At 33.8% G+C, this 17,771-nt stretch overlaps 1 protein-coding gene across 1 annotated transcript in view; it reads left to right on the forward strand.

Moving 5' to 3' along the window:
• LOC143231076 (carbonic anhydrase-related protein 10-like) overlaps positions 1-12,302 on the forward strand; it is a 168,792-nt gene extending 156,490 nt beyond the window's left edge. The window contains exons 9-11 of the mRNA XM_076465612.1: positions 941-983; positions 5,584-5,955; positions 11,652-12,302. Of these exons, the coding sequence (XP_076321727.1) occupies positions 941-983; positions 5,584-5,615 (75 nt within the window). The 3' untranslated portion in view covers positions 5,616-5,955; positions 11,652-12,302. The remainder of the gene's footprint in view (positions 1-940; positions 984-5,583; positions 5,956-11,651) is intronic.
• Positions 12,303-17,771: the final 5,469 nt, after the last annotated feature.

Consider the following 17,771-nt stretch of genomic DNA (forward strand, 5'->3'; position numbering starts at 1 on the left):
AGAGATTACAGTTAATTTAATTAACAGGTTAAACGGCATAAATCTGTCCCTTGTGTAAGTAGTTCATCTATCATTATAGAAGTAGATGATTGGCGACTTTTTTTCCTAAAAGGTTCTTTTATAACGATTTATATCTGAATCATACATTAGACCCTCACCGCTAGAAATTGGGTTTCGATACTCGTAGTGTCCAGAGCTCAGATATTCCCTTGTATAGTTTTTGTGCTTAATTTCAAACACTATGCAATATAACACAAATTTTTCTAATCCACATTGTGTTGTAGGGTCTCGGACAATGAGCAAGATATCAACTTTCCTAATCTACAAACGCGCTAGAAACTTAGCAGTCGGAATCTTTGTAAAGTAGGACCTGAGCAGAAGTTTTAAAATCTGACTGTAAAGGTGGTTTATGAAAGATTGTGTTGCTGAGATGAGAACAATAATGACTCGACCGTACTTTACTGTATACTGAGAAACAGATAGTGTTGTGGTGTGTTTAGAGTACAGATCTCAGTGCTTCAGTTATTGACGCTTTTTTATAGAAAGAAAACTCATGTTTCGTAGGTCTAAACTGTAAGACGAAAATACAGAGCGAAGTAACAGTATCACTTGTAAGTGAATGAATTTGAATCTAAGAAAACTAAAGAAATACTTAACGACTTGGTAAAAGAAATTAAGGTTGTTTATCGTGTTAGGTTTTAATACTAATACTACAGCACTCACAAAATTATCGTCGCTAATTGTTCAACTCCTGGGTTTAATAATCGTTGACTCCACACGATAAACAATGAGCTTCTGAAACAGTTGAATGCGATATTTCACACCAGACTGTTTGTTTCAAATAAATTATTTGTAATAATTACTTAGTTGAGTGGTATTGTAATAACACAATGTTTATAACATTATGTTTTTATAATGCTCAAGCTGTGTATATTTCCAGGGAGAAAGCTGCCCGACTATGTACGAGGATCGTTTTTACAAGGGTAAGTGTAGAACAGACAATAACATTCATGCATTCTAAATTTGACTCTTTAATATATCGTAAGTACACATCCTTTAATATATCGTAAGTACACATCCTTTAATATATCGTAAGTTCACATCCTTTAATATATCGTAAGTTCACATCCTTTAATATATCGTAAGTTCACATCCTTTAATATATCGTAAGTACACATCCTTTAATATATCGTAAGTACACATCCTTTAATATATCGTAAGTACACATCCTTTAATATATCGTAAGTACACATCCTGATACGTTAGAGTAAATCGCACTGATTTCATTTAGTGAGCTTGGAAAGAAAACGTTTGTACGTTACAAATGGATGCCGAATTACTCTAATGGTAATACAATGTTGCTTACTGGCCTTGAAGGAAGGAACCTGGATGTATTTCAGTTGAAGGAGTCAAAGATCACATATGCTAATTTGTCCCCCAATTTAAGAAACAAATTTAAATTCAGACACGTGAAATAGGTATAGAAATAGAATCCACTTGTCCCCACTTCCACATAGCACCTTTCAGAGATTAGCCGTATAGATATCATAACCAGCTATGTCGTTATAGGAATTCTGGGTTAGCACCGCTGCCAGAAATTTGCCATTTAATTATTAGCACTTATTTTCATTTCTAGAAAGCCAGTTTTTACCTAGTTTGAACTCCGACAACGATATTAAGTTAAATCCACAGATTGGATCTTGGAGACTATTTAGTTTTCCGTTTAGTGTGCGTATGGTGATCTTATGCAACGTAAAACTAACACTTATAGCGTTGTACATCAAAATAAGTTGATTATTGAGTCCAAAATGTTAGCAAATTAAACGTAAGTTGTTAGTGATTCAGAAACAATTCCTAGCTTACCAATCACAGTGGGTTTTTACTGCAAGTTAAAATATGAATTTTGTTTGTATATGTGGCACTGTTATATGATAGTCTATTGCGAATATATATATATATATATATATCTGAGCTGAATGATAAATGTTTGTCAACTATAAGACTTGGTTAGTTAGGGTACATGTCATATCGTATCGTGTTAGACTACTTGCTGGAGTAATGATTTTCTTGTTAAACATTTTCGTTGTAGTAAAATGGACATTTTAATATTTTTACTCTCACGACGTCGAAGTGGCTTAATTCCATAATAATTGGTTTTCGATCTCTATCATTAACATTTGGACCACACAACTTCTGTTACAGACAAATAGAACCGAAAAGGTAAGTTGGAAGTTTGATCAGAATGGCCCTAAAATAATGTTGGTATTTCTGTTACGTTTCAGGCTTATTGTGTGTATCCAAGTTAAGAGGTAATTCGCTCAGCTTAATGTTGCACTTATAACATGTTTCCAATACTATCGTAACTTTTGTATTATCTCAACTACATTGAAGGAAGTATATTATTAATAAGTAATGTGATACTCCTAAACGTAGTAAATACAGAATAAATAAACTGAAACGTCTTGAAAATATAAAATTAAAATACAGTAAATGCTTGGCAAACCCAGACCGTATTGCATTAATACATCAAATACATTAAATGAATAACAAATACGAAACATATTGTACTCATACCATTAAAGTGTAAAAACACGATAAACGTGAAACATATTGTACTCATACCATTAACATATTATAAATACACGATAAACGTGAAACATATTGTACTCATACCATTAACATATTATAAATACACGATAAACATGAAACATATTGTACTCATACCATTAACATATTATAAATACACGATAAACGTGAAACATATTGTACTCATACCATTAACATATTATCAATACACGATAAACGTGAAACATATTGTACTCATACCATTAACATATTATAAATACACGATAAACATGAAACATATTGTACTAATACCATTAACATATTATAAATACACGATAAACATGAAACATATTGTACTCATACCATTAACATATTATCAATACACGATAAACGTGAAACATATTGTACTCATACCATTAACATATTATAAATACACGATAAACATGAAACATATTGTACTCATACCATTAACATATTATAAATACACGATAAACATGAAACATATTGTACTAATACCATTAACATATTATCAATACACGATAAACATGAAACATATTGTACTCATACCATTAACATATTTTAAATACACGATAAACATGAAACATTGTACTCATACCATTAAAATGTAAAAACACGATAAACATGAAACATATTGTACTCATATCATCAATATATTATAAATACACGATAAACATGAAACATATTGTACTCATACCATCAACATATTATAAATACACGATAAACATGAAACATATTGTACTCATATCATCAATATATTATAAATACACGATAAACATGAAACATTGTACTCACAACATTGAAATATTGTAAAAACACGATAAACATGAAACATATCCATCAAAATAAATTAAGTTTATGACAGACCCAAAATATCTTGAGCTAATACATCAAGTACAATAAATAAATAACAAACAAAAAACGTCTTACCCTCATACGATCAAAACACGGGAAATAAACGTGGAACGTTTCTCCCTCTTGCCAACAAAAACACAGTAAGTTATTAAACCGTTTCGTTAATAAGCGCAGAGAATGAAACGTCGTGAAGATAAGAAGTACAGTAATATGAATCTTTAAAAGGTTTTCAATGTTAGTGATTTTGTAAACGCCAAAGTTAAAAATGGAAGATGAGACATGAGCTGATATGAATTTAGACAATCCATCTTATCAGTTCGTACTATATATGATGTTAGACAATCCATCTTATCAGTTCGTACTATATATGATGTTAGACAATCCATCTTATCAGTTCGTACTATATATGATGTTAGACAATCCATCTTATCAGTTCGTACTATATATGATGTTAGACAATCCATCTTATCAGTTCGTACTATATATGATGTTAGACAATCCATCTTATCAGTTCGTACTATATATGATGTTAGACAATCATCTTATCTTATATATATGATGTTAGACAATCCATCTTATCAGTTCGTACTATATATGATGTTAGACAATCCATCTTATCAGTTCGTACTATATATGATGTTAGACAATCCATCTTATCAGTTCGTACTATATATGATGTTAGACAATCCATCTTATCAGTTCGTACTATATATGATGTTAGACAATCCATCTTATCAGTTCGTACTATATATGATGTTAGACAATCCATCTTATCAGTTCGTACTATATATGATGTTAGACAATCCATCTTATCAGTTCGTACTATATATGATGTTAGACAATCCATCTTATCAGTTCGTACTATATATGATGTTAGACAATCCATCTTATCAGTTCGTACTATATATGATGTTAGACAATCCATCTTATCAGTTCGTACTATATATGATGTTAGACAATCCATCTTATCAGTTCGTACTATATATGATGTTAGACAATCCATCTTATCAGTTCGTACTATATATGATGTTAGACAATCCATCTTATCAGTTCGTACTATATATGATGTTAGACAATCCATCTTATCAGTTCGTACTATATATGATGTTAGACAATCCATCTTATCAGTTCGTACTATATATGATGTTAGACAATCCATCTTATCAGTTCGTACTATATATGATGTTAGACAATCCATCTTATCAGTTCGTACGTACTATATATGATGTTAGACAATCCATCTTATCAGTTCGTACTATATATGATGTTAGACAATCCATCTTATCAGTTCGTACTATATATGATGTTAGACAATCCATCTTATCAGTTCGTACTATATATGATGTTAGACAATCCATCTTATCAGTTCGTACTATATATGATGTTAGACAATCCATCTTATCAGTTCGTACTATATATGATGTTAGACAATCCATCTTATCAGTTCGTACTATATATGATGTTAGACAATCCATCTTATCAGTTCGTACTATATATGATGTTAGACAATCCATCTTATCAGTTCGTACTATATATGATGTTAGACAATCCATCTTATCAGTTCGTACTATATATGATGTTAGCTACAAGTAACAGTACAAATTCAAGTGATGAAGCAACCAAACGGCTATGTTGAGTAACTCATCTTTTGTACATGTCTGTACGCTAGAGGTGTAGCTGATCTGTAACATTCGCCCCCAGTGACACAGCAGTATGCATGAGGACTTGTACTGCTAAAAACCAGGTTCCGATACCCTTACTGGGCAGAGCACAAATAGCCCTTCTTGTAGCTTTGTGCTAAATAACATAAAAAAGCTTCAACATTTCAAATATGGTATTTTTAGAATGCAATGTAACTATAATGTAGAAATTAGAAAGTATTTGCTTTTGTATTTATTTCTGCTGTTTACTGTAATGATACTCATTTAATGAGTTAAAGCTGTATTATAATTATGCTATTGTTAAATCACAATTTCTACACCACACAGTTCCAGATTTAACTTTAAACATAAATGTTTTAAAAGAATTACACCGATACCTTATAACGTTGTCCTCTGTAACATAAATATTTCTGGTTAGATAATCGAAGATTTTAGAAATAAACATGCACCATAAATGAGTCGTATCTGTCTTTTTATTTAACAGCCAACACGCATTTGTGGAACCCGGGTTCATGATTTCCACAGCTGGTGACGTATCTGTGTTACAATGGAAAACGCCGGATGGTGGGCCCGTAATATTATTTTATCGACGTTGTGAAATTGTATATCTTCTGCTGTAACCTGAATAACTAGTGACGTTCCTGGTTGCAGAATTTAGTGCCCAAAAGACGCTTTAGTTGTTATAGAAGTATTTTATTCAACTACATGGAAATAACTGTATTTCTCGAGCTGAAAAAAACACACCAAAGTTTTAAAACTGTTTCCCTCTAACATTGTTAATTTAACCCGTCTGAGGCAGACAGCTTGACTCAGATCGATTGTTTTAAACTTCTCTGACTACACGTCACGAAAACTGGTAAGTGTTTCTGGTTCTTTGTCAATATATGCAAAATACCTCGTAGAAATGGTTAGAATTAGTGGAATGTGGAATAAGTGATGGACGCATTTGTATTTATTAGTTTTAACTATAAGATGCTCGTTTGTGTTGGTGGTGTTTTATTCTCAAATTGCAGTTTTATTTCCATTTGGAAATAATTCTAAAACTGTATTATTTTGTTGTTCTTTTATACGTTCCTTAAACCCAAGATTTATAATTCCTAAGAATATAAAGAACAGGCATTGTGATTGGACACTTACTGTTTTTTTCTCGTTCTTTTTACAGTATTTCTAAATGGTTTGGCTGCAATGTGTCCATTAAAGAGATTGGACCTCGACATTTAATATTATAAGCTGTTATTGAAGATTATTGCTGAGTCAATTTGTGAAGTACATTTTAGAACCTGTGTTTTCTGCTTTACACTATCCAACGTCTGTCTCATTTTTAAGGTATTGGTCAGTGAGTCGTAAAATCAAACTCTCCTATAACTGCACTTTGCTCGATAAATGGGAGATCAATATTGCTTCATATAGAAAGATAAGAAACGATCAAAGAGTTCTAAAACTATACTAAAGAATTGCAGTAAAAAAATTTCAATTAAACGAATATACTTGACAAATCATAGATGGATAATAATCATTAATGAAAGGGAACTAGAACCTGGATTGTAGAAAACATTATAGCTATAAACAAATTCAATAAATTTCTGCTACCATCATCTATCTTGGAAACAAAACCTCTATGAGTATTACTTTAAATATAGCTGGAGTCTTTTTCTAGTAGAAGAAATACGAAAACAACAACTAACGGGCGGGAAGTAAAGCTGAAATTGGTAAAGTAACAGTTTGAAAGAATTGTTATTAAAAAATCAGTAAAATATTCAACTTCGGAAAAATATATTTAGTAAGGGAAACTTTTACAAAGCTTAGAAATAACAGTGTGTGTTTTGTGTGTTTTTCTTATAGCAAAGCCACCTCGGGCTATCTGCTGTGCCCACCGATGAGAATCGAACCCCTGATTTTAGCGTTGTAAATCCCTAGACTGATCGATGTACTAGCGGGGGCAAAAAAAAGGCTCAATCTGTTTTGTTTTGAATTTCGCGCAAAGCTACACGAGGGCTATCTGTGCTAGTCGTCCCTAATTTAGCAGTGTAAGACCAGAGGGAAGACTGCTAGTCATCATCACCCACCGCCAACTCTTGGGCTACTTTTTTACCAACGAATAGTGAGATTGACCGTTACATTATAACGCCCCACAGCTGAAAGGGCGAGCATATTTGGTATGAAGAGGATTCGAATCCGTGAAGTTCAGATCATGAATCGAACACCTTAACAAACCTGGCCATGCCGGGTCCAGTAACAGTGTCTTGAAATACTTGTAACGCAATTTCACTTCAATATACGTATTTCTATAACCAAACATGAAAATTAAAATTAGCGTTTTTTTCCAGAAGGAAATTACGCACTATAATTTTTTTCTGCAGTATTATAGCGCGTATTTTCCTTTACCATCAATTTTCTGTTTTCCGTAGTTATATGATACGAGCATCAAAATTGTGTGCCTGTAAAAAGTGCGAGCAAAGTGAAGCCTTGGATACTCGTCAAATACAATTTTTTTATTTCAGTTTTAGGAACGACATAAGCTTATGCGTCTTCTCTACTTTAGAGCTAGAAATTAACTTTCAGTAAAGTTTTCACTACGGACTAAAATTCTAAGAAACTTGATATGGTGATGCAGAAGTCTGGTTTAAAAAAATATTGTCGTAGCTTTGAATTAGATGGCAAAGATGTATATTCAAAAACTATTTATGTAGATCAGTTCGTTTCTAGAAAAATAGTTTTACTACACTGACGCCCGGCATGGCCACGTAGTTTAGGCACTCAACTCGTAATCCGAGGGTTGCGGGTTCATATCTCCGTCGAACTAAACATGTTCGCCCTTTCAGCCGTTGTGGCATTATAAAGTGACAGTCAGTCCCACTATTCGTTGGTAAAATGTAACCAAAAAATTGGCGGTGGGTGATGATAACTATCTGCCTTCCCTCTAATCTTACATTGCTAAATTAGGGGACGGCTAGCGCAGATAGCCCTCGTGTAGCTTTGCTCGATATTCAAAACAAACCAAACCAATACTACACTTATGCATAAAGGGATTCCTGTTTGGTTGTATTTGGAAGAGCTTTGCTCTTAAAATTATCATCAAAATTATCCTCTAAAGTCATTGCCTTCCATTTCTAGTAAATATTATTATATAAAGTATCTTAACATTGTAATGAGGAGCGAGGCTTACACTTGGGTATGTCTAAAGAAACTAAATAAGTACACACACACACGTCTCACTTCTTATATGTATCACGAGTAATATTACGGATCGTTAAATGTCTTTTCTGAAACAAATGTAATTGATGAACTACTGAGAAAAAGAAACTCATTCTATTTCTGGCTTTATCAAACCAAATTAATTTCTCCAAACGATCACATAATAGCGAAGATCGTAGTATATTACATATCAACAAAATACGCCTTTACTTACGAACAGACATTACAATTCTCGTTTTGGTAAAGAAAATAAACATGCTGCTGGGCGACATAATACTAGTCACATGTAAAACGTGTGTTGCTGTTTTTTAATTAAAGTTGGGAACTTTGGAAATAAGGAACTTTCAAAATGACATCATCCAAATTGATCCAAATAAGGCTCGAATCACAACTTCAGACATTAGGTCTCCAATACTGAAATCAACAGATTAATAAACATGTTATAATAATCGAAAATCTGATAAGACTATACGTAATTCCATTTTAATCAAAATGTTATCATTCGTTTCAACTCTTCGTGATCAAATTAAATTGATATCCATCAATAAAGACAGTTTTTATGTATGTTGCTATAACAAATTGCGAATCAGAATATTTTTTTATTATATAACTTATTTTGTGGATCGTTCCGTAAAATAAATCTCACATTTTGTTATCAATCTTACCATAATGTAAAAACAGAACAACAACACAATATAGGCCTTTCATGGCCAGGTGGGTTAAGGCATTCGACTCGTAACCCGAGGGTTGCAGGTTCGAATCCCCGTCACATCAAATATTTTCACTTTTCAGCTGTGGAAGCATAATAATGTAACGGTCAATCCCATAATTCGTTGGTAAAAGAGTAGCCCAAGATTTGGCAATGGGTGGTGATGACTTGCTTCCTTCTCTCTAATCTTACACTGCTAAATTAGGGACGGCTAGCACAGATAGTCCTCGTGTAGCTTCGCGCGAAATTTAAAAAAAACAAGCAATGTGTTATATTAAGCAAAGTAATGTTTGGAAGATAAACAAAGAATCGCTTTACAAATAAATGTCTTCTGTTTGTATTGAACTTCAAGTATTTTGTAACGAAAACGCTGTATGGTATCATTGTAATCTGTTGTTTCATTCTTTATATCTCCATTTTAGCTCTAACTGGTAAGATTATCCGGTTTAAAACTATATAATCTATGATTATTAGAATAGAAATCACAGATTTCTAAGAAATACATTATTGTTTTTGATGTTATGAGAACAGCCATTCCACTTTGATACTAAAACAACACCATGTAATTCAGATTGTTATAAGCACGGTTTATCCGGATTGTAGAAACATGATAATTAAGCTTTTGGTACTTATGAATCCTTTCTTGTACAATAGATTATTTTATATTTTATTTCATTGTGAAGTATTCAATTGTATTTTGATTTTGTTGTTGTTATTTTGCCTGTTATTTGGTAAACTGTCGTTTAAATCGAATTTTAATGTAAACCTTGCTTGACGCACGTACTAATAATCCGTATTTTGTAGCCTTACCGTCAATCGTTAGCAATTGTATGTATTAACGACGTGTGTGAGATATTGCGTTTTTAAAACCTATTACGTCATCAAAAGAAAGAATTTTTAACTATAAGGTTAGATAAAAAACATTGTTTGCACGTTGGAAGGAAACTAGTTCCACGTGGGCTGATTATATCCCGTAAGGAAAAATCGTTTATTTTGTCTATTTATGCAATCCTCTTCCTGTTCTTACACAAATTCTGAATCGAATATGTTCATGCACCGCACAGTTTGCATGTTAAAAACAAACGTTGTTTCTTTAAACATTAATCATTGTGCAGAACAATGTCCCCTCGAAAATCAAATACGTCATGTATTGTTTTTGATCCAGCACCTAAACTTTTCATTTTGTTCTACAGATTACACCGCAAACAAACGGTACTTCATCGGATCAGAATTCATCATCTTTGGAGATTGTTGTTTTATTTTCTTTGTTATAAAATTGTACATGTATATATGGGATTATTCGTGTATCGTGAAGTATCTCTTAGGTCACGTTCAGTTGCATTACAGCTTTTGAATAATAAAAGAAGGGAAGGTTTGTTTTACAGATTGATTTCTTGAACAACAATCCAATAATGTCCTAACACTTTTTTTTATTATTATTATTATTACAATACAGACCCGGCATGGCCAGGTGGGTTAAGGCGTTCGACTCGTAATCTGAGGGTCGCGGGTTCGAATCCCCGTCGCACCAAACATGCTCAACCTTTCAGCCGTAGGGGCGTTATAAGTAACGATCAATCCCGCTATTCGTTGGTAAAAAGTAGCCCAAGAGTTGGCGGTGGGTGGTGATGACTAGCTGCCTTTCCTCTGGTCTTACACTGCTAAATTAGGGACGGCTAGCGCAGATAGCCCTCGCAGATAGCTTTGCCCGAAATTCAAACCAAACCCTGCGTTGGCACAGAGGTATGTCTGCAGTCTCACACTTCTAAAAACTGGGTTTCAATACCCGTGATGGGCAGAGCATAGATAGCCCATTGTGTGGCTTTGTGCTCAATTCTAAACAAAGAAACAAGCGAGACTTAACAAATAAAGCACTTTGAAAAGTGTAAGTAAGGTAAATTATATATATACGACGTAAATAAAATAAGATATAAATTTGATAAAGAAATGCTATATCTGAAAATTTATAGGATGTTGAGAGATTAGTGTAAAAATCCTGATACCAAACTAAAATTAAAAGGATTTAAAAAATAAATGTCAAACGTTTTATGAGGTATTTAAAACCGGAAAACAAAAATAAATGTAATTAATGTATTGAAATTGAATAAAACTAAAAACGTTCAAAAGATAATTGTTTATGATTCAGAGAACTTACAATGTTAGAAATTGAGGTTCGATATCTGTGGTGAAGAGAGTACTGTGGATGGTGATGACTAGTTGCCTTCCCTCTAGTCTGACGCTGCTAAATTAGGGACGACTAGAGCATATAGCCCTCGTGTAGCTTTGCGCGAAATTCAAAAACGAACATTCAAGATATCTAGTCTGAATTTTAAATACAATAAACAAAATATTTAATATGGTTATTTATATCGACAATGTTTCTTCAATTACGAATAAACTCAAAATTTCTTTCGCCTATAATAGTTACTTGTCAGCACAGCATCTCGAATAAAAAATTCTTACGTGAATAATAAAGTTCAGTGATTTTAATATTAACGTAATGATCGTAAGTACACATAAAATTAGAGCAAGTTATGCCAAGAATTCTGAGTGAATCATTATTGTGTGTGTTTTTGACGAATGAAGACAATAATAACCGTGCACGATACATTTCAATGATAATATCTGACGTCTTTTTTTTTTTGCAGACAAGAAGACTTTTGAATATGAGGACAATTTGCTGAAATAGAAAACTTGTCGGTTTTCAACTCTCGTGATTCTATCAATTTACGTCATTTTTATGTTGTTGCCGATAAATCCAAGTGTGTGATGTGTGAGCGGGTCTTACGTCAAACCCAAATAAACAAATAGCATTCCGCTTAAAGTTCTAAGTTATTTTAAATCTCTTTCAGAATTTTATCGATTGAGACATTTATCAAGAAATAACAACAACAAAAATTCACTACTGAATTGTCTAAATATTAAATGTATTTTTGTTTGTCTTTTAATCGATTTATGTTACAAAAGAGATTTCGAAATTTCTTATGGAAATAGACGAGTCCGTGTTGACTGTATTATCTAATAATCAAGGAGAAAACATAACTATGAAATAAAGCGCTTTGCGCTTACGTTACGCAACGCAGAAGACCTGCAGGGAAATGGACGAGTCCTTGGTGATTTTGCCATTTGAGGTTGACGGAAAGACATTTCACCAAAGACAAAAGTGTTTTAGAATTATGTCCGTTGTTGTCGGAGTTGCGTCCATTTTTGAAGAAAATAGAACGGATGATTGTTATTTGTCTGTAAACTTGTTTGTAACTTGTTTTCTTGGAAATATAGTTCTGTGTTCTGTCATACAACATCCATGGAAGGTTTTTCGTGCATACCAAAGAGTTATACCAAAAATTGCATACCATTAACCACTTTATAATGGTACAGTATTTAATATACATCATGTTATCATGGTTTAAAGACATTAATATCGTATATCAAATCAGAATCCACTTAAGGAAAAACACGTATGAAGTGTAACTAAGTTTTATCTTGTCGAATCCTCCCTTAGCGATCTAAACTCTTATGACATTGACACACAACACCAACAACATGTTAACAACTACATACAAATAAATCAACCTTCCTTCTTACCACAGTTCCCTGGTAACACCCTAAACAATCATTCCGGTTCAATTAATAGAAAATACAACACCACTGAACTCAAAATTAACATTAAAAACTGTATATTAGAAAATTGTATATTTAAAAACGGCTGGTATGGATAGAAAAAAGCACTAGTAGAGGAGCGAACAACGTTTCGACCTTCTTCGGTCATCGTCAGGTTCGCAACATCTCACAAACATCATGATTCTCTCACTAACAACAGATTATTACCCCGACACTTGGAAAAAAACACTATTATCACCTCTATTCCCAAGAAACAAACAAGCAGGACTAATCCTAACAACGTCCGTCCCATTAACCTGTTAAGTTGTCTTGGCAAACTGATGGAGAAAATAATATCAAATCGCCTCCTTCGTTTCTGCAAAACAAATAATATCCTTTCCGAATCTCAAAACGCTTCCAGGAAAAATAGACAAACAACAGGTCACCTCACACTACTCACTGAATCAGTTTACAAAACATTCAATAACAATCAGGCGAATTGTTAACTTGTTTAAAAGCATTTGACAGTGCATAACGCTATCAAGTATAAATTAAACAACTTGAAAGTAAATCAAACTATTATCAGATGGATATCAAAGTTCCTTACAGACAGAACAGCTGAAATAAGAGTCAACAAAACCTTGTTAAACTCTTTCAATATAACCGCAGGAGTTTCCCAAGGATTGGTCCTCTCACCACTCTTTTACATTATTTTCGTTAGTGATGTACCTTTCCCTAGTCTAACTTACAATTCACAATACGTTGACGACATTGCTATCTGGAACATTTCTAGAAACCCGCTAATAACCACGTGTCGTGTTCAGAAAACACTAAATACTGTCGTGAGCTGGAGCAACAAGTGGAGAGTGGTTTTAAACCCCACAAAAACACAAACAATCACTTTTTACAGGATATTAAAGAGGCACAGAAAAACGCTAGAAAAAGTAAACATCTCACTCGGCAACTCGCCTATTAACATGAGCAAGAACATCACATTCGACTCCAGATTAACATGGAAAAAAAAATGTCAACAATACACATTTATCCATCCAAAAACACATTTCACATTTGTTGACCATAACTAGCAAACATTCAAACTGCTCACCTGAAATCATCTTTCAAATATACAAGACTTACATCCGCTTGTTAATAGAATATGGGTGTTAAGTCACATACAACATGTTTAACAACACAACACAGAAACTACAAATACAGCAAAATCAAATACTGTGAGCAGCAAACCGGCTAGAAACACACACACGCCAACTATGTACACAAAATCAGTAATCTATATATATAAAAACGGCTGGTATGGATAGAGAAAGCTATATGTAGAGGAGCGAACAACGTTTCGACCTTCTTCGGTCATCGTCAGATTCACAAAGAAAGAAAAAGGTAACTGACCGATAGCTGACCACGTGTTTGAAGGAGTTTGTGTAATTGAGAGTAGAAATGTAGAGGGCGTTCAAATCCCAGTCGCACCAAAAATGCTCGCCATTTCAGCCGTGGGGTGTTATAATGTGACTGTCAATCCCAGTGTTCGTTAGTAAAAGAGTAGCCCAAGAGTTGGCGGTAGGTGATGATGACTAGCTGCCTTCCCTCTAATCTTACACTGCTAAATTAGGAACGGCCTGCGCAGATAACCTTCGTGTAGCTTTGCGCGAAATTAAAAAAAAAAAAATTTGTTGAATCTCTGGAAACGTGTTCACATAACCAGCCGACTTCTCACGGTTATCCATAGTTTGTCACATGCTATGACGTAACATACGAAGTTTCATTTTATTATTAGTATTTAGATATAATATGTACATAAAATCTCATCTCAACAAAACTTAAAGTTTTTGAATAGTTTATTTAATTATAGCAAAGATACTAAAATGGATTACACAAATTCTGGTAATTTTTCTGGTTACTAAAGCCATATAAAACTGCAACCTGGTGTCAGAAAAAGGTAAAACAAAATATGTAAATTGCACAGGAGTAATGTTATTCATTATAATAAGATTTCAAGAAACATTTTGCCCTTCTACGCGAAATAACCCTCTTAAAATATGTTAATTTTCAAGAACTGTCGCTAATATTTTATCACGAAATGCAAAATGAGTCCTTCCGTAAATGACAGTTAAACTCTATACATAAATGCAGATATATAACTACCTCACTAGGTTATTTTTATTATTTGCAAATGAGATAATTACCGTTAGGTGTAACTAATTAACTGTTTTCATGTACTGCTAGTGTTCATTCCATCAAGTGTCGGAAAATGAGGCTCTTAGCAAGAAAAAAACATTAATGCCTAGAGCGATATAATTTTTATTTCGTTCAACTCATTTAATGTATTTCAAAAGTTTTCTAACACCAGAAAGCCAAGCATGGTGGTGATTAAGGCATTCGACTCGTAATCTGAGGGTCGTGGGTTCGAATCTCCGTCGCACCAAACATGCTCACCCTTTCAGCCGTAGGGGCGTTATAACATGACGGCCTATCCCACTATTCGTTGGTAAAAGGGTAGCCAAGAGTTGGCGGTGGGTGGTGATGACTAGCTGCCTTCCCTCTAGTCTTACACTGCTAAATTAGGGACGGCTAGCACAGATAGCCCTCGAGTAGCTTTGTGCGATATTCAAAAACAAACAAACAGAATGCATGTACATACCTGTGTTTTATAAAATGGTTTTCCAAACACATCAATGCTTCGTGTGTGTGTGATGTCTCACAGCGAAGCAACATCGGGCTATTCAGATAGTTTCTCTGGATTTAATGTAAAGTCTTACCTCTTCTAATGCGAAAAGTTATCGGGCGTCAAATTGTTCATCTGTTCAGAACTGATACGAAGCAAATGTACATTGCCAGAACAATAGGGTACACCCTGGTGTACTGTATCCAGAATCCTGATGAGTCACTGGACCACAGGAAACTTTCTTCTTGAAAATTCTATTGATAGACACCAAGAAACTACTGCCCGAGATAACTGTGTTTTGATCAGTTAACACGTTAAGACGTTCTGCGGCACATTCTTTATAGAGTATTCATAAGAAAAGGAGAGTGACCAAACAAAGTTATCTTGCAAGAAGGGCCATCTGCAAAACCGATATTAACCAAAATTCGACGCCGTAATCATGTTACTGAGGCAAGACATCATGCCAATTTACATTTAGAACATTGGCGACATCTCGTCCTTTTACGTGAGTCCTATTTCTGGCTTGTTAAGGTTGATAGTAGGATTCGAGCTCGTCGTTGGCCAGGAGAACGAATGAAGGAAGACGCGAGAGATGGTGCAGTACATGTTTGCACAGCTATTCATCATAGTGAGAAATTGCTCTTCATATCCGACAAAGAAACGACAATGTCTTCTCTTATAGGCATCACAAGGAGATGGTATGTCGGCCACGTGCTAGAGCAATGTTTGGCAATAACTTTATGTTTTAGAATGACAATACCACTACCCATAGTACATGTACGGAAAAGGATTATCTCGACTATGAGAACGTTACAAAATTATCATTAATAGCAAAGTCTCTGCATTGTAATTTCATTGAGAGCTATGGGCAGCACAGATAAAAAAGTACTAACCATAACCCGAAAACAGCTACTGCGGCGTCCTCTTATGACAAGATAGAATAAAATCGCGGTATATTACATCAATAACCTCATCGACAGCATTTTACTTCGTTCTGCGGAGGTTATTAGAGTACTAGAAGGACCAATAAAGTACTGAATATTTGAATATAAAATGATGTAGGTTACAGATGTTATTTGTAATAATTTGATATTATATCTCATATTTCTATACTTTTTAGTAAGATATGTGTGATAGATGGAATGCTGAATTACATATCTTTATGCAGGTGTCTGATATAATTGTTTACTGTTCAAATAAATCGTCCATGCTGTTCATAGAACCTGTCTCATTATACAAATAGCACGTGTAGATGTTTGAGAAAACACGCATTTCTAAGTTAGACAACACTTACTCTATTTGTTTTCCATCTTAATAATAATTATCTTACTTATTACAAAATATACAAACATCTTGAATAAGACAAATATTTTGAACCAATCAGAAACCACATTTTTCTACAAAATACATTTTTCCAACACTTTATAATATCACGTGGTGAGACTGAAACTGATTTATTGGTTTAAAAAAAAAATGCGTGTAACCAAGAACCTGAACTCCCATACTGAAAGATATCTCTTTGTTTTATGTATCACCAGCGACATTGCATAGTCACGTTAGCATTGGTTGTACCAGTACTGACAGTTTTACACTTTAAGCTGAAATTATTTTCGTTTCATGGGTGTCAGTATTCTGCACAGAATACCTTTTATTAAGTCTCGGACTCACTAAACTACTATTTGTTGTAAGGCAAAGTTCTAATAATGTTCGACATACGTTAATTTTGAAAGAAATATAACATTTTACGAACAATTTCTTATCACACAATGAAACAATTAACGCTAAATGAGAAAGCGTTATATAGATTTGAATAGTTTATCGACGCTTCTGGAACACTGTGCTCCTACACTTTTATGTTCTTCATTAAACACCAATATTCGAGTGTTTCTTTTATACATAATAGATATTTTAAACATGTAATGAATTTCATTTATAATTTTATACAATGTGTATCAACATAATATTAAAATTTTGTATGTTTTTGTTATACTATAAAGTAAAGGATTTATGTCATTATTTACCCAAATAGCGAGAAACTTCAGTTTTAGCCCTTCATGGCCAGGTGGTTGAGGCATTCGACTCGTAAACTGAAGGTCACGGGTTCGACTCCCCCGTCACGCTAAACATGCTCGCCCTTTCAACCGTAGGAGCGTTATAATGTGACGTTCAATCCAGCTATTCGTTTGCAAAAGAGTATCTCAAGAGTTGGCGGTAGTCTTCCACTGCTAAATTAGGGACGGCTAGCGCAGATGGTCCTCGTGTAGCTTTGCGTGAAATTCGAAACAAACCAAACCAAATTTCAATTTTTATATACACTTATACACCAGATCTCAATAATGAATGAACATGTCAAAATTATTTTAAAAATCCATCTTCAGTTTTATTGATAAACGATAGGAATAAAGTATTAGTTCCATTATCCTTTGTTAATTAAACAAAATATCAACTGACATTTAATAGTTCTGAGTAACATTCATGTTTTGGGGGCTGA

This window comes from Tachypleus tridentatus, chromosome 10 (genome assembly GCF_004210375.1).
Source record: "Tachypleus tridentatus isolate NWPU-2018 chromosome 10, ASM421037v1, whole genome shotgun sequence".
Lineage (NCBI taxonomy): Eukaryota > Metazoa > Arthropoda > Merostomata > Xiphosura > Limulidae > Tachypleus > Tachypleus tridentatus.